Here is a 26,242-nt window from a genome sequence, read left to right as displayed (position 1 = left end):
GATGAACTTCAAAATATACATGCAAAGTGAAAGTGAAAGAAACCAGACAAAGAAGAAGTATATACTATATGCTTCTATTTATAGAACATTCTAGAAAATTCAAACTAATGCATAGTGACAGAAAACAGGTCAGTGGTGGCTCGGGTAGTAGGAGTGTATGTGCATGTGGGAGGATGAAGAGGAAGTCAGAAAGAGGGTTACCAGGGGGGTATAAGGAAACTTTTGGGAGCAATGGATATATTTTTGTTATCTGGACTGTGGTGAAGGGTTCATGGTATCTTGATTGCAGTGATGATCTCACAGTGTGTACATATATCAAAACTTATCAAATTGTATACTTTATCAAATGTCAATTATACCTCAAGAAAGCTGTTTGGGAAAAAAAGCAGAAACAAAAGCAAAAACAATATCATATATTATTTATATATGCTGCTGACAAGTGCTCAGTTGTGTCCAACTCTCTGTAACCCCATGGACTGCAGCCCTCCAGGCTCCTCTGTCCATGGGATTTTTCCAGGCAAGAATACTGGAGCGGGTTGCCATTTCCTTCTCCAGGTATTTATATACAGTTATATGCAGAAAAATTGCAAATATTTAAAACAAGGGAAAAGATTTCCTTCAGATGCAGACAGGAACAAAGTAAATGGAATCAAGGAAGGGTACACAACTAACTTCAGTGGTATTTCTAAATTTTTCTTTCCAAAAACAATGGGAAGAAATTGGGCAAAATGTTAAGAGTTGACAAAGTTAAGTGATGAGTACATAAATGTTATATTTTCGTTATTTCCTTTCCTACATTTTTGTATATTTGAAGTGTGTGTAACTTCTCAAAATGGTATTTCAATGTTCAATTTGTTATCAAGATAGTCCCCTATTCCTCTGTCAAGCTTTTAAGTCCAGAACCTTTCCCAGGGCTACAGAAAGTATGTAAAAATTAACATACCAGGCCTCTGACATTCTACACAAATTGTCTATACATGAGTGTTTCTGCTAAAAAGCAGACCCATAGTACCCTGATTATTAAATTAGCCACCTATCTGGCATTCTTGCTTCAATCCTTGCTCCCACAGAATCTATCCTTCTCATAATAGGCAAGGTGCTCTTTTAAATCATATCACATTATCATATGCTCAAAACTTTAAGTTACCACATCCTGCAAGGCCTTCCCTAATTAGAGACAGCTGATCTCTCTGACCTCATCTCTTGGGCTCACATCAACCACACTAACCTCCTTATTACTCCCTGAATATGCCACACATCCTCTCACCTCAGAGTCTTCACATTGGGTTTCCCTTATGCCTTTACTTCCTCCAGGTCTCAGCTCAAATGTCATCAGAAACCTTCCACAACCATCCTTTATACAAAAGAACACTCATCATCTCCAGCAATTCTTTGTTCCTTTTAACCAGCTTTTGCTTTTACTTCAAGGTACTTGTAATCATCTAAATATTTATTTTAAAAATATGTCTGTTTTCTTCATTCCTACCCCCAACATATAAGTTTAATGAGAAAAGAATTATCTTCTGTTTTGCTCACAGCTGTATCTCCAGTGACTTGAATAGTATCTGTGGTGGTGGTTTAGTGGCTAAGTCATGTCTTGTAACTGCATGGACTGTAGCCCGCCAGGCTCCTCTGTCCATGGGATTTCCCAGGCAAAAATACTGGAGTGAGTTGCCATTTCCTTCTCCAAGGGATCTTTCCAACCTAGGGATCGAACCTGCGTCTCCTACATTACAGGCGGATTCTTTACTGCTGAGCCACCAGGGAAGCCCTGGAATAGTATCTAGGACATAGTAAATGTTCAAGTGTTTCTGTTCTCCTAATAATCAGGTTCTCCCAATAATCTCCTGAAAATAAACAATAGTATGCCAAGTTCTGAAAATATGCAAAACTATCAAGTTTGATAAATGGTACTATAATCAAGGAAATAAGTTTTTTTTTTAAAGTATACCAACTCAGTAATTAAAACATTTTGCAGTAAGCAAGTAGTAGTAAACTGCAAACTATGGCCAAATTTTCAGTAAAGTAAAGGTGACATCTCTTTCTTTCTAGTTCTGCATCTAAATTTAGTAACTAGTTATGGCTTTTTCCCTTCTTCCAGAAATATCCTGAAATTTCTGTCTATAGATTAAAAGATATATTTAAATGTATACTTATCTATTCTGATAATTGTAAAAAGTAATCATTCTGAGTTAATTAAAATTCTGAAAAATGGCTAATTATGTATGTAATGATTAAAACAAGAGAGGCTATGCATATATTTGCCTTTGTTAAATATTGATTTAAGGATTTCTAATGTGTTTTTACAACATCTAATTTTGAGAGCAAATTGTACACAGCAGAAAACATTTGGTATCATAATAATTAATCTGATTTCTTTACAAACATAAAGCACAAGTCCACTGGGAAACATTTAAACAACTTAGAGTAAACACATTCTAGATGTCATACAATTTATTATTAAGGACCCCAAAGCCATAACTATTTAATTAAAATAAATCTGGACTATCCCTTGCTTGTATTACCTAACTATTACATTAAGGTATTAATAGTAGTTAATGACTTCACACATATTTCAATATCAAAAGGCACCAAAAAGATTACATATAGCTTAAAATATATTACATGAACCACCAAAAGGAATAAAAACCAAAGGAGAAAAGGGCCTCCATTCATTTACTCAACAAATATCTAATGAAGACCTACTGTCTATGTATTAAGTGCAGTATTCCTGAGAATACTCCTGGATTAGTCTATCTACCTGAGTTAATATTAAAAATAATTCCCCTGTCCTTCAACTTATGACAGTCTGGTGCTTTAGACGAACACCAGTTTCTCTGTTCTCCAGCCTTCTTTAATCCGAAAAAGGAGAATAATATTGCCCTTATCCAGCATCCAAATAGCTGACATTCTATCGCTTACTGGTCTCCAGAATATATTTGACAATTAGTCACATACTGACTTATGATACTTCTTTTCCTAAAGCTTTAAATTATTATTTAATATAATTGGCCATAAGATCTATCTATGAAAATTAACTATATTTCTATATATACCACCAAAAGTTAGAAAACATAATTTAAAAGGACAATGTTTCACACCTTCCTCAAACACAAAGACACATCCTAAAACAATAAAGTATTTAAGAACAAATTAATGAAGTAGATTGAAATAGACAAAATTAAGTGTAAGTCCTGTATTCCAGTCATTTGTTGCTGCACAACAAATTCCTCCAAATTCCTACTGCCTAAAACCACCACTTAATTTTGCTAATGACTTTGCAGACCAGACATTGAAGAAATCAGCTGAAGAGTTCTTCCCTGGGGTCACTCATGTAATTAAGTCAGGCACTGGCTGAAGTTGTATTCATTTGAAGGCTCAACTGCACTGATGTCCAAGATGGCTCACTCATGTGGCTAGCACTTGAGGCTGGAAATTCCTAAGAGCTCAGTTGTGGCTGTGGATATCTCCTGCATGGAGGTCTTCAGATATTTGGATGTTTCGCATATGGCTAATTTCCTCCAGTGCAAGCATCCTCAGAGAACCACTGGGAGCTATTTGGCTTTTTCTAACCTAGCCTCAGAGGTCTAGTGGCATTACTTCTGCCTCAGCTCAGATTCAAAGGGAAGGGAATGAGACTCCACCTTTTGGTGGGGAGTAACAAGGTCATATTGTAGAAGACCATGTACGATGATAAAAACCTTGGTAGATATCTTGATAGATTGTACAATCTACCACAATCTTATGCATAAAACTATAATGATACACATATAATAAAGAAGTTGTAAACAAGTGCAAGAATATCATATATTCATAGGTAGGAAAACTGGACATTGTAAATATGTCAATTTTCTCTAAATAGATGAACAAATCTAATGTGATTCCCTTATTTCCAACAAGATTGTGTATAAACTTTGAAAAGCAGATCCCAAATTTTATATGGATTACCAAATGGCCAAGTATAGCCAAAACACTCCTGGGAAGGAAAAATAAGGTAACCGTATTGTCCTACTAGATATCAAGCCTTATAAGAAGGCTGTCTTAACATAGTGTGGACTTTGATGGAGAAATAGACAAATAGAAGAGAAAGACCAGAGACAGACTCATGCATATATGGAACTGCAATATGTAAGTAACACTGCAGAAATCTGTTAATAACGAAAGACAACTGGTTTTCCAAATGGGATAATATTTTACTTATACCTACCTCATACCAGGTGGATTAACAACTTAAATGTTAAAAGCAAAATATTTAAAATATTCAATAGAAAATATAGGGAAATATCTTCTTGATCTTAGGACACAGAACATTCCCTGAACAAGACAGCAAAAGCATGAACCACAAGGGAAAAGACTGATAAATAAAGACTGGCACATTTAAATTAAGAGCTCCTTTTCAACAAAGACATTGTAACAAAAGTAAAAGGACAGTTCTTACTGTACAAATCTAATAATGATAAATCTTGAAAATTCATAGTAACTGTTCATGAAATTGTTTATCTAAAAATGTTTTACACAAACTAGCAAAGAACAAGCCTATACAAAAAATTCAAGGCATATACGAATAAAACTAAGCCAATACCTACATCTAAAAACAGTTTCAATCTCATTATTTTAATGGTACACATAAAACTTCTATGCCAGATGGAGATCAATAATGTAAATATACATATATAGTTTTAAAAAATCACTAAACAAACACTTTGACCCTACCACTGTCTCAAGAAAGTCATAAGTGATTTTCAATAACATGTTAAACAGTGAAGATGGTAAGAAACAAAAGTCATAATAATCTCATTGACATTAACATGCACAGTACCATTCCATAAACTCTGAATCTTGCTGAGCAGCTGGCATTCTGAGATACACAATTAGTGGTGACATAGTCACTGATATTAGGGCTATAATCTAGGCAACAAGAAATACTGATAAAATACATATATATGAAAGGCAAGTCAAATTTCCACCTAAGTCTCAAATCAATCTTTTTTTCTATACCTTCACCATTTCTGTAACCACTCCTAAATAATCTCTTGCACTGATTATATTCTATCCCAATCTACTGAGTATACTGCAGCCATAGTAACCTTTCTTGAAATGTAAGAGGACTAAAGATGCCTTTTTTGGTGAGACTTCAAATTCAGAAACATTTGGCACAGGGCTAAAATAGAGAGGGGGCAGGACTCACATGACTGAACAATGGAAGCACAGCAGAATTCACCTACGCTGCTTCTGTAATTAGGAAATAAGTGCATACTTACCCTAGGAGGAAAACAAGGATTCTTCTTCAGAAAACTAAACCACAACAACCTCCAGACACTGATACTTGGAGGTTGCTCCAAGGAAAATGCCAGCCTATCAAAGAAAATTTAAGTGAAGTCCACCAGGAGACAAGCAATAAGCTCTTTAACGTCTCAGAAAAGCAGAAAGAATTGTTATGTCCAAAGGTAAAATGCTATAAAAAATAATAAGAAAAAGTTCTTGGGAAATAAATATCATAATAGTAGAAACAAAGAATTCAGTAGAAAGAATTGAAAATAAAGCTGAGGAAATCTCTCAGAAAAGAGAATAGAAAATTAGAAAAGCAATCCAAGAGTCTTCCATTCAACTGAATAGAGATCAGCAAACTTTTTCTGCAAAGGATTGGACAGTAAATAGTTTAGGCTTTGCCAGCCATATGATCTCTTGATGCAACCATTCAATTCTGCTGTTGTAGTATGAAAACAGTCAAAGATAGTACATAAACAAATGGGGCCCACAGCAGGCAAGATTTGGCCTGTGAGCTATAGTTTGCTGACCCTTGTGGTAAAAGGATAATTTTAAAAGAGAGGACAAAAGAAAACACAGAGGAATAAATAATCAATAAGTAAGAAAAATTCCCAGGGGCTTCCTTGGTGGTCCAGTGGTTAAGAATCCATCTGCCAATGCAGGGAACACAGGTTTAATCCCTGATCCAGAAAGATCACACATGCTGTGAGACAACTAAGCCCATGCACCACAAATACTGAACCTGCACTCTAGAGCCCACAAGCTGCAACAACTGAAGCCTGCATGCCCTAACTCCATGCTCCAAAACAAGAGAAGCCACTGCAACAAGAAACCAACACAGTGCAACTAGAGTAGCCCCTGATTACCATAACTAGAGAAAGTCCTAGAGCAGCAATGAAGACCCAGTGCTGCCAAAAATAAGTAAATAATTTTTTTAAATATATTTTATGAAAAGGAAAGAAAAATTCACAGAACTAAAATCATGAGTTTTTAAATTGAAAGTGTCCAATACAAAGCATATCACATTATCAAATTTCAGAGTTCCCAAAAGGAAAAAAAACTTGGTCCTACACAAAGAATGGGAAACTAGATGATATTTACTTTTTAAGAGCAACAGTAAATTAGAAAGCCTTCAAAACTGAAAGAGAATTCTATACCTACTGAAATTAGCAATCACATGTGAGGGGAGAATAACAGTATTTATCAGACACATAATAAATTAAAATTTTACCTCTAAGGTACCCTTATTTGAGAGCTATTGAAAGATATATTCCAAAAGCACAATGGAGTAAGCCAAAAATGAGGAAGACGTGATATCCAGAAAAAACAGGAACCCAACACGGGAACAACTGAGGGAAGTCCCAGAACAACAGCTGTGCAACAAACCTAGAAAATGAGTTCAAATTGGAAATGGCAGAAGAAGGGTTTCAGGAGAGAGTCTTTATGACAGAGAATTGAACTGACATATTTGAGCATATGAAAAATATTGACAGCATTGTGGCAGAGATGTGGAGCAAGATGATATGGGGTGGGAGGTGGGAGTGGGGTTCATGTTTGGGAACTCATGTACACCCGTGGTGGATTCATGTCAATGTATGGCAAACCCAATACAGTATTGTAAAGTAAAACAAAGTAAAAATAAAAATTTAAATAATAAAAAAATAAAACATTAGCTACAACAAACATAAAAAAAATTAACTAAAAATATACAAAAAACAGGAAATTTTTTTAAATGAAAAGATTATTAACTCCAAAAGAAGCAAAAGGACAGTTAACATCATACTTAACAATAAAAAGGACAAAGTATTTCCTCTAAGGTCAGAAACAAGACAAGAATGTCCATTCTTAGCACTTTTATTCAACATAGTATTGGAAGTTCCAGCCACAGCAATCAGATGAGAAAAAGAAATAAAAGGAATCCAAACTGAAAAGAAAGTAGTAAAACTGTCACTGTTTGCAGGTGACATGATACTTAGAAAATCCTAAACATACCACCAGCAAACTACTAGAGCTCAATAAATTCGGTAAATTGGCAGGATGCAAAATTAATATACAGAAATCTGTTGCATTTCTATATACTAACAACAAAGTAATCAGAAAGAGTAATTAAGTAAATAATCCATCTACCACTGCATCAAAAAGAATAAAATATCTAGGAATAAACCTACCTAAGGAGGTAAAAGACCTATACCTGGAACACTATAAAACACTAATGAAAGAAATGAAGATGACACAAACAGACAGAAAGATATACCATGTACATGGATTGGAAGAGCTAATATTCTTAAAATGACCATACTCCCCAAAGCAATCTATATATTCAATGCAAACCCTACCAATATGCCAAGGGCATTTTTCACAGTACTAGAACAAATAATTTTTAAGTTTGTATGGAAACAAAAAAGATCCTAAATGGCCAAAACAATCTTGAGAAAGAACAGAGCTGGAGGAATCATGCTCCCTGACTTCTGACTATACTACAAAGCTACAGTAATCAAAACAGTATGGTATTGGCACAAAAACAGACACATAGATAGTGGCACAGAATAGAGAGCTGAGAAATAAATCCACCTACTCATGGTCAATAAATCTACAAAAAGAGGCTAGAATATACAATGGAAAAAAGTTGTCTCTTCAGTAAGTAGAGGCAGGACAGTTACATATAAAAGAATGCAATTAGAAAATTCTCTAAAACCATATATAAAAATAAACTCAAAATGGATTAAAGACTTAAATGTAAGACCAGAAACCATAAAGCTTATAGAAGAAAACACAGGCAGAACACTCTGACATAAATCTTAGCAATATTTCTTTTGGATCTGTCTCCTAAAGAAAAGGAAATAGAAGCAAAAATAAACAAATGGGACCTAATCAAACTTAAAAGCTTTTGCACAGCAAAAGAAACCACTGGCAAAACAAAAAGACAACCTACTGGATGGGAGAAAATGTGTGCTAATGATGCGACCAATAGGGGTTTATACCCAAAGTATATAAACAACTTGTATATCTCAACAGCAAAAACAACAAACAATCCAACTAAAAAATGTGCAGAAGACCTAAGCAGACTCACCAATATAGAGAACAAATTGATGATTACCATTAAGGACAGGGAAAGGAGGTGGGGCAAGATAGGAGTAGGCAACTAAGAGATACAGTCTACTTCGTAGAAAATAGATAAGCTACAAGGATAAATATATCCTTGTACAATACAGGGAATATAGCCAATACTTTATAATAACTATAAATGGAATATAACCTTTAAAAATTGTGAATCACTATGTTATATACCTATAACATATAATATCGTATATCAACTATATTTCAATTAAAAATAAACACTGAACACATTCTAAAAGTCGTTAGATTAAAACAAAGCAAAAGTCTGTACTGTTTATCACTATTTGGCTTAGCAAGAAACAATGTCTTTATAATCAAAACAATGAGATATTGCTCATTTAACCAAAAATTATAATAATATAAATATGGGGAAGAAAATAGGAGAGTAGGGTTGAAAGCTAGATCTGCACCTCATATAGCAAGAAGTGAAGAGGCTATGTCTAGACCTGATTAAGAAATAACAGTCTACACATGGTATTTAGGAATAAAGAGTTAAATACCAGGGAACATGGCCAAAAGGATTAAAAGCAGTTTCTTAAAAGAAGGACCTGGAGATGTAGAAGGGTAGGTGCTATGTCTTTTTACTTGGCTTTTAACTATGTAAATATATGAATTTCAAAAATTAATTTAAAATAATTAACATTTATCAAAAAGCCAATAACTGGCAAATAATATTTACAACACTATATTACTGCATCAGTCTTATAAAAAGAAGATCAATTATCTTAAAATTATAAGGAATTCTGACAGAAGACAACAACATAATATATGCAAGGGACGTGAACAGACAATTCATTAAAAAAAATTTTACTATCCAAGGTATATATAAAAAGTTTCACCTTTCAAAGCAATGAAAGAAAAAGTCCAGATTAAAACAACAAAGCAGTATTATTTTAACCTACTAATTAGCAAAAATTTGAGGAATGAATAGTATTAATGTTGTAAAATGGATACATAGTGAAAGTGTAAGTTAATATATCATTTCTGGAGAAAATTTTGGTAATATTATTCAAAACCTTAAAAAGATGACTGACATCTGATTCAATAATTTCTGCTAAAAATGCACTTTTAAGGAAATAGTTACAAATACAATAAAAGGATTCAGCTACAAGGGTATTTATTTTAGCAAAATTTCTTTAAGACTGTCTTTTTCATATCGATTTACCTGAAACAATAAAATAGCCGTACCTGAACTGTACGTCCTGCATTGATATGCTCTTCATGCAACTTGTCCCATACTCTGCACCTCTGATACTGTACGAAAGAAAAGGAAAGGTACTGAATTTTTTAAATCACTAAGTGATTATTCCCAGTTTACCACAAAAATCCCCACTCACCCACCCAAACTTAAACATGCAAGCTAAAAAACTTACTGACTTAGTAGTGGGAATTAACTGTCCAAAGACCATATAGGTAGGAAGTTTTCAAAAACATTACACACAAAATTCTGGCAAACGGTAAAACAAATAAAAACCACTAAATACTATTTACTTTCTTTTACTGAAAAAGAGTATGTATTTTGTCAATAACGCATACTCCTTGGAGGTGAAAAAAAATAAAGATTGAGAATGTAAAAGAATGTGAAAAATGAAAAGATTAACAGCATTCATCAGATATTCTTACTATACATGAAGATTTTGAAATGTCTGTTAATGATAGAGACAACTACTGAAAACTAAAATCTCATTTGAGAAGAAGGAACACTGATATCACAGACTAGAAAGTATGTAAAAATGAGAATGAACATTTTATATATTTTAGCTTTTTACCTAGATTATGTTTAGTTTTCAGAGTCTCATCTAAGAAACTTATTGAGCATAATGGAAAATTTTTCATTTGAGAAGAACCATAGCAAAATGTGGTAACATGACAATATTTACACAAAATATAAACAATGTCAAACATCACATATTATTTTTGGTTGAAATTTTAAAAATCCAAATAATTAAGATGTCAGTAGATGTGAATAATAACATTAAACAAATTTCTGGTATACCACCCACATACACACACATACACACACACACAAAATCATCCTAGAAATATTCTGAAAGCACATAAACATGAAAATGTCCCATATGTACATAGAAGGCCTAATAGATTATAAAAGTAGAGCATTAAAATTTTTTCAAGGGTATTTTTATATTCTCTATTGTTAACAACACAGCAAAAAAAGGAAACTCTTGATAACTCCTGAATTTTTTTTACATCATCTAAGAACAATAGCTATTAAGCTTAAAAATAACTAGACTATATTGAAAATATATTTGCCAAACATAAAACCACTACCCAATCAAATAAATTTAAAATTTACTACTTTCACTTCTAATAAAAACTGAATGATGCCAGCAGATTCAGTATAAATGTTCATTTAGATAGTGTTATATTAATAAAAAGAAGGGAATGGAAGCCAAAAATACATATCTGAAAACAAGTCACTTTAAAATTTATTACTTAATACTAATCTGTCATGATATTTTTAATAAAAATTAGTGTTAAGGAAACAGAGAATCCAGAGAAGTCAGGGCTGCAAGAATCCATGGAGCAGAGTATCAGAGAAGAAAAAGCTGCATGTGAGGATATAACTGCATTAACAGGAGAGGACCATACAGAGAGAGAGTTTCAGAGATCCGCAGGGTTTTGCTTTTGAGTCTTCAGCTGAGTACAGAGCAGCACAAGCACATAAGGAAACTACCTGAAGACAGAAAAAGAATCACTGAAAAAGACCAGGTAGGCTCATCACCCCAAATCACACAAGCCCAAAAACAGTTCATGTGACCACCAGTCAGAGTAGAAAAATCTCTCAACATACTGGAATCAGGCAGAGTACTCCAAAGTACTGTACTGTGTGGGGGAAAGTTAGCCCTGGAACAAAGTCTGTTCTGATCCTCTGCAAGCTTAAGAGAGCCTCAAAAGGATCACTGTTCCTAAATAACTTAGTTGTGTCTCAGAATAAATAAAGTTCAAAAGTACTCAAAGAAATTTTGGAATATTCAGTATCCAACAAATTCAGAATGTCTGGCATCCAATAAAAAATTACCATGCATGCAAAAATAAAAAGCAGGAAAATATGATCTGTAATAAGAAAAACCAATCAACAAAAACAGATTTAGATATGATAGAGATAACGGAATTAACAGACAAGGATATTAAAAGTTATGATGTATTCCATGTTTAAGAAAGCTGAAGAAAACTGAAGATACAGAGATATGAAAGATATTTTTTATTCAATTCCTAAAATTAAAAAGATAGCTGAAATGAAAAATGAACAGAAGGTTAAGACATCCAAAGAAAAGATTAGTAAATTTAAAAATGTAAAACAGAAACCATGCAAAATGAAACAAAAAAAAATGGCCAATAAATGAATATAGTATCAATAATCAAAGGCCAATTGAAAGCAACATTGAAAACTGTAAGCAACTGGTATGCAGGTGGACTCCCTGAAGGAGAGAAAAAATATGTGAAAAATTAATGAGATACTGGCTGAGATGGTTGAGTAAGAAGACCCTGAGCTCAGCTCCTCCCACAGGTGCACCAAAATTACAACTATTTTCAGAGCAAGTACGGATAAGAACAACTTAAAGACTACCAGAAGAGATTTTCCACAACTAAAGATATAAAGAAGAAACCATATAGTTTATGGACAAAAGATACAAACTTTCAATCATAAGATATATAAGAGCTAGGGAGATAATGTATAACATGATTAAGATAATTACCACTGCTGTATGTTACATACAAAAGTTGTTAAACAGAGAGTAAATCCTAGTCTGTTTTTTTTTCTTTTATTTTGTATCTGTATGAGATGATGGACATTCATTATTTCTTTGTGATAATCATTTCATGATGTATGTAAGTCAAATCATTATGTTGTACACCTTAAACAGTTCTGCATGTCAGTTATATCTCAACAAGAAAGGAAAAAAGAAAAATGAATGGCCAAAGCTTTTCCAAATTTGGTAAAAACTATAAACCCACAGATCCAAGAAACTCAAGGAATACCATAAATAAGAAAATGAAGAAAATTATACTAATGCATATCATAACAAAAGTACTTACAATAAATGATAGTAAAATCTAAAAAAGAGTAAGAGGAAAAAGGATGTGAAGTACAGAGGAACACAGGTAAGAATGATAGAGGACTTCTTGTGAGAAACAGTGCAAACCAGAAATCACTGAAGCAACATCTTGAAAGTACTAAAACGATCTAAAAGTCAACCTAGAATTCTATACCCAGAGAAAATATTTTTTTTCAAGTGAAGGCAAAATAAGATTTTTTTCCAAACACAAAAAAGCAAGCAGAATTCATTACCATCAGCAAAACTGCACTACAAGAAATGTGAAAGGAAGTCCTTCAGGTTGATGAGAAAATAATACCAGACAGAAACCTGGCTCTACAAAAAAGTGAGAGCACTGAAAATGGTAAATTCAGTTCAGTTCAGTTGCTCAGTCGTGTCCTACTCTTTGCAACCCAATGAATCACAGCACGCCAGGCCTCCCTGTCCATCACCAACTCGCGGAGTTCACTCAAACTCATGTCAATGATGCCATCCAGCCATCTCATCCTCTGTTGGCCCCTTCTCCTCCTGCTCCCAATCCCTCCCAGCATCAGAGTCTTTTCCAATGAGTCAGCTCTTCGCATGAGGTGGCCAAAGTATTGGAGTTTCAGCTTTAGCATCAGTCCTTCCAAAGAACACCCAGGACTGACCTCCTTTAGAATGGACTAGTTGGATCTCCCTGCAGTTCAAGGGACTCTCAAGAGTCTTCTCCAACACCACAGTTCAAAAGCATCAATTCTTTGGTGCTCAGCTTTCTTCACAGTCCAACTCTCACATCCATACATGACTACTGGAAAAACCAAAGCCTTGACTAGACGGACGTAAATTATATTACAGTAATACTACATAGACTCTGAGAGAAGAAATTGAAGTGTATTGTCATAAAGTTTTTATATGTGAAGTGATATATATATAACACATCACTTGAAGGTAGACTATCATAAGTTAAAGATGAATATTCTGAACTGTAAAGCAACCATTTAAAAATAAAAACAGAGAAGTATAATTAATAAGCCAATAAAAGAGAAAAAACAGAATCTTAAAAATATGCAATTAATCCAAAAGGGAGTAAAACATGAAAAAAAGGGGAGAAAGAATAGATGGAACAAATAGACAAAAAGAGCAAGATAGCAGATTTAAAGACAACCATTTGATAAACATCTATTCATTATAAAACTTATCAGAAACTTATAAAAGAAGTTAACATCCTCAACCTCATAGAAGCATCTGCAAAAACTCTACAGTTAACATCATGCTTGGTGGTAAAAGATCATTCCCTAATATTGGGAACAAGGTAAGGACTTCTGATCTTGCACTGGAGGCCATAACCAGGACAATAAGGTAAGAAAGGAAGTGAGAGAAGAAAGCAAAGGAGGGAAGGAAGGAAGGGAGGAGGAGAGGGGAAAGAGAGGAAACAGAAGAGAGAAAAGAAAGAAGGAAGTAGGCAGGCAAAGATTAGAAAGGAAAAAATAAAACAGTCTGTCGTCATAACTGTCTACATAGAAAATATCAAAGACTCGATTCAAAGAGATGGAAAAGGAATGATGGGCAGATTACCTGTCAAGAGATTTTATAAAACAGTTTGCCTTTGCCAAGGGCTTCTCCTTAGGGCTTCTCTCTGAAAGGTTTTTAAACATAGCAACTTTGGAAGGAAATATTTTCTAGATGCTATTGGATATACACTTTTCATAGAGTGGGCAGAAGGATTTGTCTCAGCACTATTTGCTCTTACGTGGCTTCCAGGCCATTAAGCTTTGCCCCAATATTTCAAGGTGGGTGGAACTCAGAATGACATCCCCAGTGTGATTCAGATTCCGGTCTTTTCCTCTGCTGGATACTGCAGAGGTATTCTAATAAATACCTTTAACTGCTATGAATAAACTGGACCAAAAAAGAGGAAAAACTACAGAAAAAAATCATAGATATTGTTTTTCAGTCATTTCAGGAAGATGTTTCATGTTGTTCTTCATGTGTCTTATGGCCTCATGGTATACAAGTGGAACAGGCACAAGCAGAGAATCCAACATTCACAGAAACAGCCTTTCCCCTAGACTTTCCCCAAAAAGACCAAAGCACACTCTTATTCTGGTGAGAAAAAGCCGTGTCCACCATTCTCATCCTGTTGAACACCTTGTCTCCTTTTGCCCTCTCTTCTAGTTTATCATTTTGGATAACCCTGATTATGAACCCACACCACCATGTGATGAACGCCTCTGCACAGGAGTTTTCAGCCTTCCTGACATTAATCCCTTTGTGCTCTTTGGCAGTGACACCAGGTCTCTCAGTTTCGCTTTGCCTGCTGGGCAAGGAGAACAAATATTCCAAAAGTAGTATCCGGGCTAAGAGTTCTCTCTAGAATGCCTCACCATTTACTTAAACAACTTTATATATTTGTAGGCTCACATTTTATGTCATTTCATCTTCCAGAATATTTTGATTCAAAATTGAAAAACAATGATAATAATCCTGCCTCATACTACATAGAGTATAAAAACATAAAAGCTAATCATAATTATTAAAAATGATTTTCCAAAATTATATAAGGTTTTCACTATGTGCTCAGTCACTCAGTCATATCTGACCCTTTGCAACCCCATGGACTGTAGCCTGTCAAGCTCCTCTGTCCATGGGGATTCTCCAGGTAAGAATACTGAAGTGGGTAGCCGTTCCCTCCTCCAGGGATCTTCCCAACCCAGGGATCGAAACCAGGTCTCCCACATTGCAGAAGGATTCTTTACCATCTGAGCCACCAGGGAAGCCTAAGTTATTTATTATAGGTTTGGGAAATTTTATGATGATATAACACAGAGAGTGTTCAGGATTTAGGAGTTTAGGGTATAAAAGCACTTTAAACCTTATGCTGACACTTAAAAGATTTATTTAAATTTACGGGCATAGTAGGAAAAAAAGATGCTTCAGTTGGAGAGAAAAAGACCAAGAAATACTATGGAGCTGTAAAATTATATGTGATATCCAAAGGACTGACGTAAGATCAATGTGTTTGTGGTATAATGTATGATGGGAAGATGATGAGAAAGAAGCACAGAAAGTAGATGAAAGCTTCTTTTGCTGGGTATAAAAGGATATCTCAATGATCTGAATGATCAGAACCCATTATAGGGAAGATGATGGCTTTATGGAGGATTAACCAGGTAGGAGGAGAGTACTGTAGATGATGAAAAGTTTAAGTATTCAATTCAAATAAATTATTTATTAAACTCAATAAAAAAGAAAAAAATCAAAGACTCAAAGAGTAAAGCTACATAATATTAACAGATAGTCCAATGAGCATAACCCATAAAATTAGGATTACTCATGTAATGATGATAATATCCACCGTACAGTGAGGTTAAAAGTAATTCACCTTACTGTGTCTACCATATATGAAAAATGTAAAACTCAGACACAAAAGATCTCAGGAATGTTGTGACTCTCCTAATGATTATAAACAATTAACTGACAGCACCAATGTTGAGTACCTGAAAACAATAACGTACCTGTTAAGTAACTCATTTCTAAGTATCAACTTTGCATTCAGGGATTCTTTATATAATATCTCAATCCTCAGAATAACACTATGAGAAAGATTTTAATGTTACCTTTACAACTCTCTAGAGATCAATCATGGGCATCTGCAGATTGCCCATGAATGGTTAAAATGATGGTGAACCTGAAGGTCTACTGCACAGTGCTGTGTGGGGATGGTGTATTTGTATCTGACCCAGGTTGGAGTCAACCAGGTAATGTTCCACAGGATGTAACTAAGTTGGGATTTGAACAAAAAAAACAAAGTTTGAAAGGTGAGCAAATGGAGTGGATACTGCTAATAAATGTAGGAAAGTCACAGTACTCAATTCTATTTTTTCCATTTTCCTTCTTCACTGGAAAATGAGCATAAAAATAGAACAGTCCACAATAGACAAGACTAAGAGGAAAACAAAAACTAAAAAAGAGTGAGAACAAACTTAAATCATGCTATATTTCAGGCACAATATTAGAAGATTAATATATTTAGCAGCATGGTGATTTCAAGAAAGTAATTTAACCACTCCAAGTCTGCTTCCCCACCTGAAAAAGGAAGACAGTAAGAAGGCTAACCTATCGGGATGTTGTGAGATTAAATATGATAAATACAAAAACTTTATACAGCATTCAACAGATAAACACAATAGCTACTGTCTTTACTATTACTATTATTATTTGCTCACATGTCAAGTAAGTTGTAGAAGAGATTAGTGTCTTGGATGAAGACCGAATAGATGAAACCTTACGTCTCACAACAAAATTCTAAGAAAAAGAGAATAGCTCAGACTCTATGTTTGCTACACAATGTTAAACCTAAATTAGGTTTAATTATTAAAGGCTGTCATTCCAAATACCTGCAGAGGAGAAAAGGCTTTAAATGATTTAATGTGTGTTGGGGGGGAGGGAATTATAAGAAATAACCCCCTAAAAATTTAGTTAAGTTGGGACCACTGACAAACATTTCTAAATGTTTGTTTTTACAAAATGTCATTTTTTTGTATTGTCTATTTGCACAGTGATGCTAGATAGATAAGTTAAAGTTGTACTATAACTTGATGCAATTAGGATGCTTTTGGTTGCAAATAACAGAAAGCTCAAAGTTTAAAGAAATGGCTTTACTAATAAAGATATTTATTACCTCACATAAACAGCACCCTCAAAGTGGGATGATAAATTCAAGGGTAGTTTAGTTCAGAAGCTTACAAGGTTGTCAAGCACCCAAGTTCTGTCTGCTTTATTACCTTCAACAAAGAGTTTTCATTCTCATACTTATCCCCTCCTGGCTACAGTTACATATACAACAGGGAGACATAAGACCAGCAGAACTGCTTCCTCCTGTGTACATCTTTATACAGTAGAAAAGTCTTTTCCAGAAGTTCCATATCCCAAACATGTTTTCCCTCAAGTCTCATTAGTCAGATATGTCTATTTTTCATTGCTAACCAAACACTGACAAGCATGAAATTATCACCATTAGACCCATTATCATCACCAGCTGTGCTGAGGCTTTCCTATCCTATAACACAGGAGAAAGCAAACTGAATCAGGAGTCCAGCAGAAAAAAACTATGAGGGGGGAAATGTGATCCTAAGATTGAAACCAACATTCTCATACTAAAAAGAGAAATGGGAATAGTTTTTGTTGTAATCACAAGTTAAAAAAACAAGTAAATGAAACCAAATCAAAAGTAACAAATCAACAAGACTGATTATATCTGATTTTGTACCACATAGTTCAGGCTTCATACTGCCTAAATAGTCTATACCACTCATTTTCACACCTAATTATATGTTGTCTCATCATATCTGAATATTTCCTATCTTTTTTCTTTAACTGGAGGGTAAACTTCTTACAGATTAGAGACCTAATTTTTTACATAACTTTCAACGCTAAAAATATAAGAAACAGCAAACACCAGCGCTTATGAAAAGCCAACATATATTTATATCCTGTAATAATTTCCCTTCTCATTAAACCTGGCAGATAGAAGAAATATTCATCTCTGCCCTTTTTCAAAATTTAACCAAAATGACAGTAAAGAACTTTAAAAGGGATCAACCCCCAAGAATAATGAGAATACAACAGGAGATATTAACTGACAAGAAACTTTAACAACATTTTGGAAGCTGGAAAGAGAATGGATATGTTGCAGCTGACTTACTCGAGCAGAGAAAGTTGAAACCCAGGGTTACAGAAGGGGTGGAAAGTGGGAGAGAAAGGCAGTGAGAAGTGAGTCAAAGGAACAGCACTACTCCAGAAAGACTCAGTTAACTAGAGGTACCACAACCAGGTAATCAGGAGGATGTGTATGGTGGGGCATGCTACACAGTAAGTTTTCCCCAAAAATTCTATAAAATGAAACAAAGAAAATTATGTTCAAAGCTTATTATGTTGTTGTTCCTATTAACTATGCTTAAGTCTATTCTATGTTAGATAACAAAGCTGAAATGCTAACACTTCAAATTTCAGTATTACATTCTAATCAAGTCTATCATGAGTAATAAAACATAATGCTGAAGGACCTATGGAATATAGTCCCAGGTGTCCACAGCACACTACCCTCATTGTTTTCAGATGTTGCACAATCACTCTACTAAGGCTTACCTTCAATTTCCCTTCAGTCTGACTTTCTTCTTTTAAATTCATATTGGATGACTGATGGCTAACATAATAAATATTTTATCTTTCTACACCCTTCTCTCAAGAAGACTATCTCTTTTTGAAAATGAGGCACTGTTAGACACCTGGACTCTAAATTTAGTTCTTAACTCTATTGTTCACAGTAGAGGCAGTGGCTTTTTAATGTTTTTACACTGCCATAAAGTATCTACTAAAATATGCTATTCAAACTTATATAGATTTAAAAAAATCACCATTAAAACTAAACTAGAAGTCCTATAGATAGAATAATCTAAGATTATGGACTAAAACATAACTCAGTGTAAGTCTAACTGCTTAGCTTCAGACATCACCTATACAGTAAATTATTCTGATACCATCTAAAAGTTTCTCAAAAAGTAAAATTTTCAGAAAATGCTAGAGGAAAAGTTGTTCTGGCAGAAAAAGATCTATATAACTCTAGAATAATTTTTTTTCTGAAGTCTGGCACAGCAAATTAAATCAGTAACAGACCTGTTTCTATCCCCACCCAACTTTCTCCCAGGGTTCTGGCCTTTCCATCGATTATCGGGTGGTACACGTGGCTAGGATCTGAGGGTAATGACAGCAGGCATTTTGTTTGTGTAGAATAAATACAAAAAAAGGGGCAATTTGCCAAAGGGAAAAATGTCAAAGGCAAAATAGGACAATGAAAGAAAGAAAGAGTCTTAATAGACCACAGTCCACTTATTTCTTCCTTTCAGAATCAATTCATTTGCCAAATTCTTATCTTGTTAACCGAACACTTTCAACATAAGCTCAGGACTTTGAAACACACCTTATCAAACCTCCCACCCTGATATGATTGATCAAAAGTAAACAACTCCATTTCCATATTGTTACAGTGTTAAAAGAACATGCCTTCCTTATTAATTAAAACATGGAATCTTTATTTCTGCTTACCACAAGAATAACCAGTTTACCAGACAACTCCTTCATCCTTAAAAGTCATAATACTTATCATGGAGAAAGAAGAAAGAAACTAAAAGATTATGAAATGTTAATCTTGAATTCTATTCATATTTGCATTGAAATTTTCACCTTATTTTTCTTGGAACTTACTTTCTAAACTTTTACAGAAGACTTAAGTACTAGAAAGACAGTTGGTATCCACGAAATAAAAAGCTGGCACTCTTCTTACTTGTATAAGGTACACAGTTGAGGGTGATAAATACTGTTTATACTGAAAGGCTTAACGACCACTTCCACCTCCCACCCACTCCCAGCCAAAAAACATTTAATGGAGGACCTCACAACTTAAAATTTGTACCGGGGGAGGTTCTCCTGAGAGATCAAATACCACTGATTTGTCCCACAGCAAATAAGACAACACAACCTGCCAAATCCATGCTCAGTACACAGCAAACTTCATGTCCCCATAAATGCCACAACCATTCCATCAGACCCTAGCTGGGCCAGGTTCTATGCAACCTCCACCATAGTCCCTGACGCTAATTCTTCCCCCTACCTATCTTGTAAGCTGACCTCTAGCTAATATTTGGGCTTTGGGGTTTCCTCAAAGGGAAGCCATGAAGCTGGGAAATTCTCTCATATCAAACAATGATTTACCTCTTTAATCCAAAAGCACTTGAAGAGGACAGGAGTTACTGATGAACACAACCTCACAGTTAAGAAAACTTGCCACTGGGTGAATGAAATTAAGGCAAGCCCTTTAGTGGAAATCCATCACCTTCATATTATAGTCAACTATCAAACAAATTCTAATTATTAATTGCTAATTCATCACTATGTACAACTAAAAAGGCATAGATTCTGTTCTTATATCTTTTCATTAAAAAAGAAATAATATGAGAGGAGTATTTGTAGAACAGAAAAAATGAACAATGTTGTTAAATCAACAAGAGCTACATGTTTTAGCAAAGTCTCTTACCTGGGATTTTCAATGTAGGTGAAATGCACAACAAATATAAATCAGAATATGTAACTCTTTCTTTAGAAGGAAAAGAAAAAACTGGAAAAAAAAGAAAGAAAATGAAAAAACTCACCTTCTCAATATTTATCTGGTGCTTTCTTAACCTCTCCAGATCTGTTGGAATTACTATCTTAGTAAATTTCTGGATAGCTGGTTCAAGACGCCGTAATTTCACTTTTTCTTCATCTTCAGACATCCTAAAAAAATGCTGTGCCTCTCCTACTTGCAACAATTATCTTCTCCACTCATGTAGAAAAACCTAAAAGGGAAATATAAGAGTTTTAAAAATTAACTTCCATTATTTTTAAAAACCAACAATTAGGTAATTTTATAAGATATTCTGAACATATACTCAACTTGATGCTGAACCTGAGTGACTTGTTAACAAACTTAAAAATGTTTTTAAATTTATTTATATTAATTAGAGGATAATTACTTCACAATACTGTGATGGCCTCTGCCATACATCAACATGACTCGGCCATAGGCATACATGTGTTCCCTCCCTCCTGAACCCCCTTCCCACCTCATCCTTCCTAAGCTAAGCTAAGTCACTTCAGTCATGTCCGATTCTGTGCGACCCCATAGACAGCAGCCCACCAGGGTCCCCCATCCCTGGGATTCTCCAGGCAAGAACACTGGAGTGGGTTGCCATTTCCTTCTCCAGTGCATGAAAGTGAAAAGTGAAAGTGAAGTTAAGTCGCTCAGTCGTGTCCGACTCTTAGCAGCCCCATGGACTGCAGCCTACCAGGCTCCTCCATCCATGGGATTTTCCAGGCAAGAGTGTTGGAGTCGGGTGCCACTGCCTTCTCCACCCCATCCTTCCTACAAGTCAGGTATATTCACTTTAAAATGTTTAGAGATTAGGAAATAGAGAATAAAACAAAATCAATGATCATCTCACTTACAGTTAGCTACTCTTTCCATTTTTCCTCCCTCCCATCCCCTTATTTTTTCCATTTGATGTATGTCTTTCCAGGTCTTTTTAATACAATATATGCATGTATTTAAAATAACTTTTTTCAGAAAACCAGAAGCATACTGTTCACCCAATGTATCTTTGACAGTGAATAATGTTTTCTAAACAGGTGTCAACTTGCAAAACTGGAAGAAAAAATTTTATTCTTAACATTTCTGCTGATATATAAACATTTCTCTTGAAATATAAAAGGCAACTCTTCTCATTGATGTTCTTTAAATTGCCTTTTCCCTTTCTTACAGAGTAATTAGCATTGTCTATAATCAATACAAGTAACCAGTGACAGAGATGGAATAAGAACCCAGTATTCCTGAGAGTACAATCAAAAGCTCTTTCTAATTCACCAGTAGTTTCTCTACCAGTGTTGCAGAGAGTCTAGCGTTATGTATTTGGGGTCAGAGTAGGTGATGATAAAAGCTGTCAAGTGGGCAGGCTCCAGGACCCCATACCTGCTTCAGCTTCAGAAAATTTTGTTTCATTTATTTCATAAATTTGAACTTATTTGATTTTATGTAAATAAAGGTTCTCCACTGCCTAAGTAAGCTTGAAAAACACTCTTGTACATCACGTTTTCATGCTATCTAATTAGCCACAACCTCTCCCATATTAAAAATAGATAAGTTGACTATGTTAATCTCATTGTATGATGGTATCCTAGACTGGGGTGCACAGAGATAAGGGTTCAGGACTTTGAGGAGTCACTGAATCTTTACAAAAAAACTAGGACTATTTTTTAATTATTTCAGAAGATAGGAGTCAACTGCTTTCATGAAATTATCAAAACACTCTATCACTCCACAAACATTAAAAACTATTACTTTAAATAATGTTTCTCTCTTTGAAGTGTTGGTTATACAAATTATCTTATCCACCAGAAACTTGGTCTTTACATTTGATCTAAGTTTGAAAACAGAAAAGGAAAATCTCCAGCCACCATAAATAGTCTAACAGCTACAGTGGTTAGTGGACATTAGAGTGCACAGGAAAATTCACTGTCGAAAGAGTTGGCCAACAGACCAAACAAAATGGGAAAATTCATAGCTCAGGGTCTAGAGATAATAATCTAAAAATGAAATTAAAATTGGTACATTTTAAAATAAAAATATAAAGAAACAGAATTTTTTTAAAAATTAGATATTATGAAACACTAACAGGCCAATCTGAAAAGAAACCAAGTAAAAATTCTACAAATAAAAACCTCCAAAGGTGGGCTAAACAGTAAATTTTGTAGCTGAAAAGAGAACTATTGGCTGTAAGCTATCAGTCAGAACAAAGGAAAAAGGAAAAAGAAGATAAACAACATAAAGGATAAAATGAGAAGCTCAATAACAAGTAAGAGTCACATTCCAGTAGTCATGTATGCATGTGAGAGTTGGATTATAAAGAAAGCTGAGCACCAAAGAATTGATGCTTTTGAACTGTGGTGTTGGAGAAGATTCTTGAGAGTCCCTTGAACTGCAAGGTGATCCAACCAGTCCATTCTGAAGGAGATCAGTCCTGAATATTCATTGGAAGGACTGATGCTGAAGCTGAAACCCCAATACTTTGACTGCTTGATGTGAAGAACCAACTCATTGGAAAAGACTCTGATGCTGGGAAAGACTGAAGGCTGGAGAAGAAGGGGATGACAGAGAATGAGATGGTTGGATGGCATCACTGACTCGACGGACATGAGTCTGAGTAGGCTTCAGGACTTGTTGATGGACAGGGAAGCCTGGCGTACTGCAGTCCATGGGGTAGGAAAGAGTCAGACACGACTGAGCAACTGAACTGAACTGAAAAGGCACTATTCAAAGAGAATATGCTAAGAATTAAGATGTAAAATTTCAAAACTGAAAATGCATATAAGCACCAAGCAGCATTAAAAAACACAAATTTACCAAAATACACAGATGGGAAATTTCAGAACATTAAGCAAAAAGAAAAACTACTTTAAAAAGCAAAGCAGATATAAAAGACAAACTAAAACAACAAAAGCAGCAACTTTTCATCAAAGCAACACAGCAAAAGACAGAAATATCTTCAAAGTGGTGATGTGATATATATCCAGCTTATTAAGAAGTGAGAGTAAAATAATCATTTTCAGACCTACAAAGACCGAGTTTATTACAAAGCCCTTCATTAAAAGAACTACTAAAAGGCATGATTTAACAATAAAGAAAATAAACCCAAAGGAAAAGAATGGCAAGGAGCAAAAAAAATAATAATAATTAAGTATACTGTTACTGGGTGAACAAAGGAAAGTATGAATAAAAGAACAAATAAAAGATTTATTTTGAACAACCTGATTAAATAAAAATGTTTCCATGTAATTATTTTTCTATAATGTTTTTTATAGCAGCATAGTATCACATTATATAGAGGTTCGATGATTTAATCACCTAATGTTGGCTATTTAGGATGTTTCCAATTTTCCTCTATTATAAACTACACCACAGTGTAATTACCTTCCTTACACAAAAGTCCATACAACCATCTATATGATTATTTCTTTAAAATAAATACCTGGAAGTAGAATTAACAGGTAGACACATTTTTTTTTTAATTTTTTTTTACTTTTATTTTATTATTTTTTTTAATTAAATTTTAAAATCTTTAATTCTTACATGTGTTCCCAAACATGAAACCCCCTCCCACCTCCCTCCCCATAACATCTCTGTGGGTGATCCCCATGCACCAGCCCCAAGCATGCTGTATCCTGCGTCAGACATAGACTGGCGATTCAATTCTTACATGATAGTATACATGATAGAATGCCATTCTCCCAAATCATCCCGCCCTCTCCCTCTCTCTGAGTCCAAAAGTCCGTTATACACAGCTGTGTCTTTTTTCCTGTCTTGCATACAGGGTCGTCATTGCCATCTTTCTAAATTCCATATATATGTGTTAGTATACTGTATTGGTGTTTTTCTTTCTGGCTTACTTCACTCTGTATAATCGGCTCCAGTTTCATCCATCTCATCAGAACTGATTCAAATGAATTCTTTTTAACGGCTGAGTAATACTCCATTGTGTACATGTACCAAAGCTTTCTTATCCATTCATCTGCTGATGGACCTCTAGGTTGTTTCCATGTCCTGGCTATTATAAACAGTGCTGCGATGAACATTGGGGTACATGTGTCTCTTTCAATTCTGGTTTCCTCGGTGTGTATACCCAGCAGTGGGATTGCTGGGTCATAAGGTAGTTCTATTTGCAATTTTTTAAGGAATCTCCACACTGTTCTCCATAGTGGCTGTACTAGTTTGCATTCCCACCAACAGTGTAGGAGGGTTCCCTTTTCTCCACACCCTCTCCAGCATTTATTGCTTGCAGATTTTTGGATCGCAGCCATTCTGACTGGTGTGAAGTGGTACCTCATTGTGGTTTTGATTTGCATTTCTCTGATAATGAGTGATGTTGAGCATCTTTTCATGTGTTTGTTAGCCATCCGTATGTCTTCTTTGGAGAAATGTCTATTTAGTTCTTTGGCCCATTTTTTGATTGGGTCGTTTAGTTTTCTGGAATTGAGCTGCATAAGTTGCTTGTATATTTTTGAGATTAGTTGTTTGTCAGTTGCTTCATTTGCTATTATTTTCTCCCATTCAGAAGGCTGTCTTTTCACCTTGTGTATATTTTCCTTTGTTGTGCAGAAGCTTTTAATTTTAATTAGATCCCATTTGTTTATTTTTGCTTTTATTTCCAGAATTCTGGGAGGTGGATCATAGAGGATCCTGCTGTGATGTATGTCTGAGAGTGTTTTGCCTATATTCTCCTCTAGGAGTTTTATAGTTTCTGGTCTTACATTTAGATCTTTAATCCATTTTGAGTTTATTTTTGTGTGCGGTGTTAGAAAGTGATCTAGTTTCATTCTTTTACAAGTGGTTGACCAGTTTTCCCAGCACCACTTGTTAAAGAGATTGTCTTTACTCCATTGTATATTCTTGCCTCCTTTGTCAGAGATAAGGTGTCCATATGTGTGTGGATTTATCTCTGGGCTTTCTATTTTGTTCCATTGTAGACACATTTTTTAAGGCTTTTAATATTAGAAATCCCAAAAAAGGGTGTGCCTATTTACGTTCCCACTAGCAACATATCTGGAGAAGGACATATCAAAGTGTCCATTTATCTGGATTAAAGACTTAAATAAAAGACCTGAAGCCATAAAGCTCCTAGAAAAAAACAGACAGTATACCCTTTGACACTGGTCTCAGCAACGTTTTTAGATCTTTCTCCTCAGGAAAGGGCAACAAAAGCAAACAAACAAATAGGAGTACATCAAACTAAAAAGCTTTCTCAGTGAAGGAGCCCATCAACAAAACAAAAAGGTAACCTACTAAATGAGAAAAGATATTTGCAAATAATGTATCTGATAAGGCATTAATATCCAAAATATATAAAGTGAAAGTGAAGTTGCTCAGTCGTGTCTGACTCTTTGCAACCCCATGGACTGTAGCCTACCAGGCTCCTCTGTCCATGAAATTTTAATTGAAACAACTCAATATCAAAAAATAATCCAATTTAAAAATTGGTAGAGGACCTAAATAGACATTTTTTTCCTAGCACACATGAAAAGATTGTCAGTATCACTAATCATCAGGGAAAAGTTAGTCAAAACCACCTCACACCTGTCAAAACGGCTATCATCAAAAAAGACAAGAAATAATTAATGCTGGCTGCTGGCAAGGATGTGGAAAAAAGGGAACCCTTATGCACTGTGGTAGG

The 26,242-nt window shown here is 34.8% G+C and overlaps 1 protein-coding gene across 1 annotated transcript in view; it reads right to left on the bottom strand.

Annotated features, from left to right (window-relative positions):
• Window positions 1-20,790, bottom strand: part of STX17 (syntaxin 17) — a 54,766-nt gene extending 33,976 nt beyond the window's left edge. The window contains exons 1-2 of the mRNA XM_068974464.1: window positions 20,633-20,790; window positions 9,574-9,639 (exon numbers count right to left, since the gene is read on the bottom strand). Coding sequence (XP_068830565.1) covers window positions 9,574-9,639; window positions 20,633-20,755 — 189 coding nt within the window. The 5' untranslated portion in view covers window positions 20,756-20,790. The remainder of the gene's footprint in view (window positions 1-9,573; window positions 9,640-20,632) is intronic.
• Between the last annotated feature and the right edge of the window lie 5,452 nt (window positions 20,791-26,242).

Source organism: Capricornis sumatraensis, chromosome 6, assembly GCF_032405125.1.
Source record: "Capricornis sumatraensis isolate serow.1 chromosome 6, serow.2, whole genome shotgun sequence".
In the NCBI taxonomy this organism is placed as follows: Eukaryota; Metazoa; Chordata; class Mammalia; order Artiodactyla; family Bovidae; genus Capricornis; species Capricornis sumatraensis.
The sequence above is the reverse complement of the archived record's forward strand: the minus strand, read 5'-3'. Positions and strand labels throughout refer to the sequence as shown.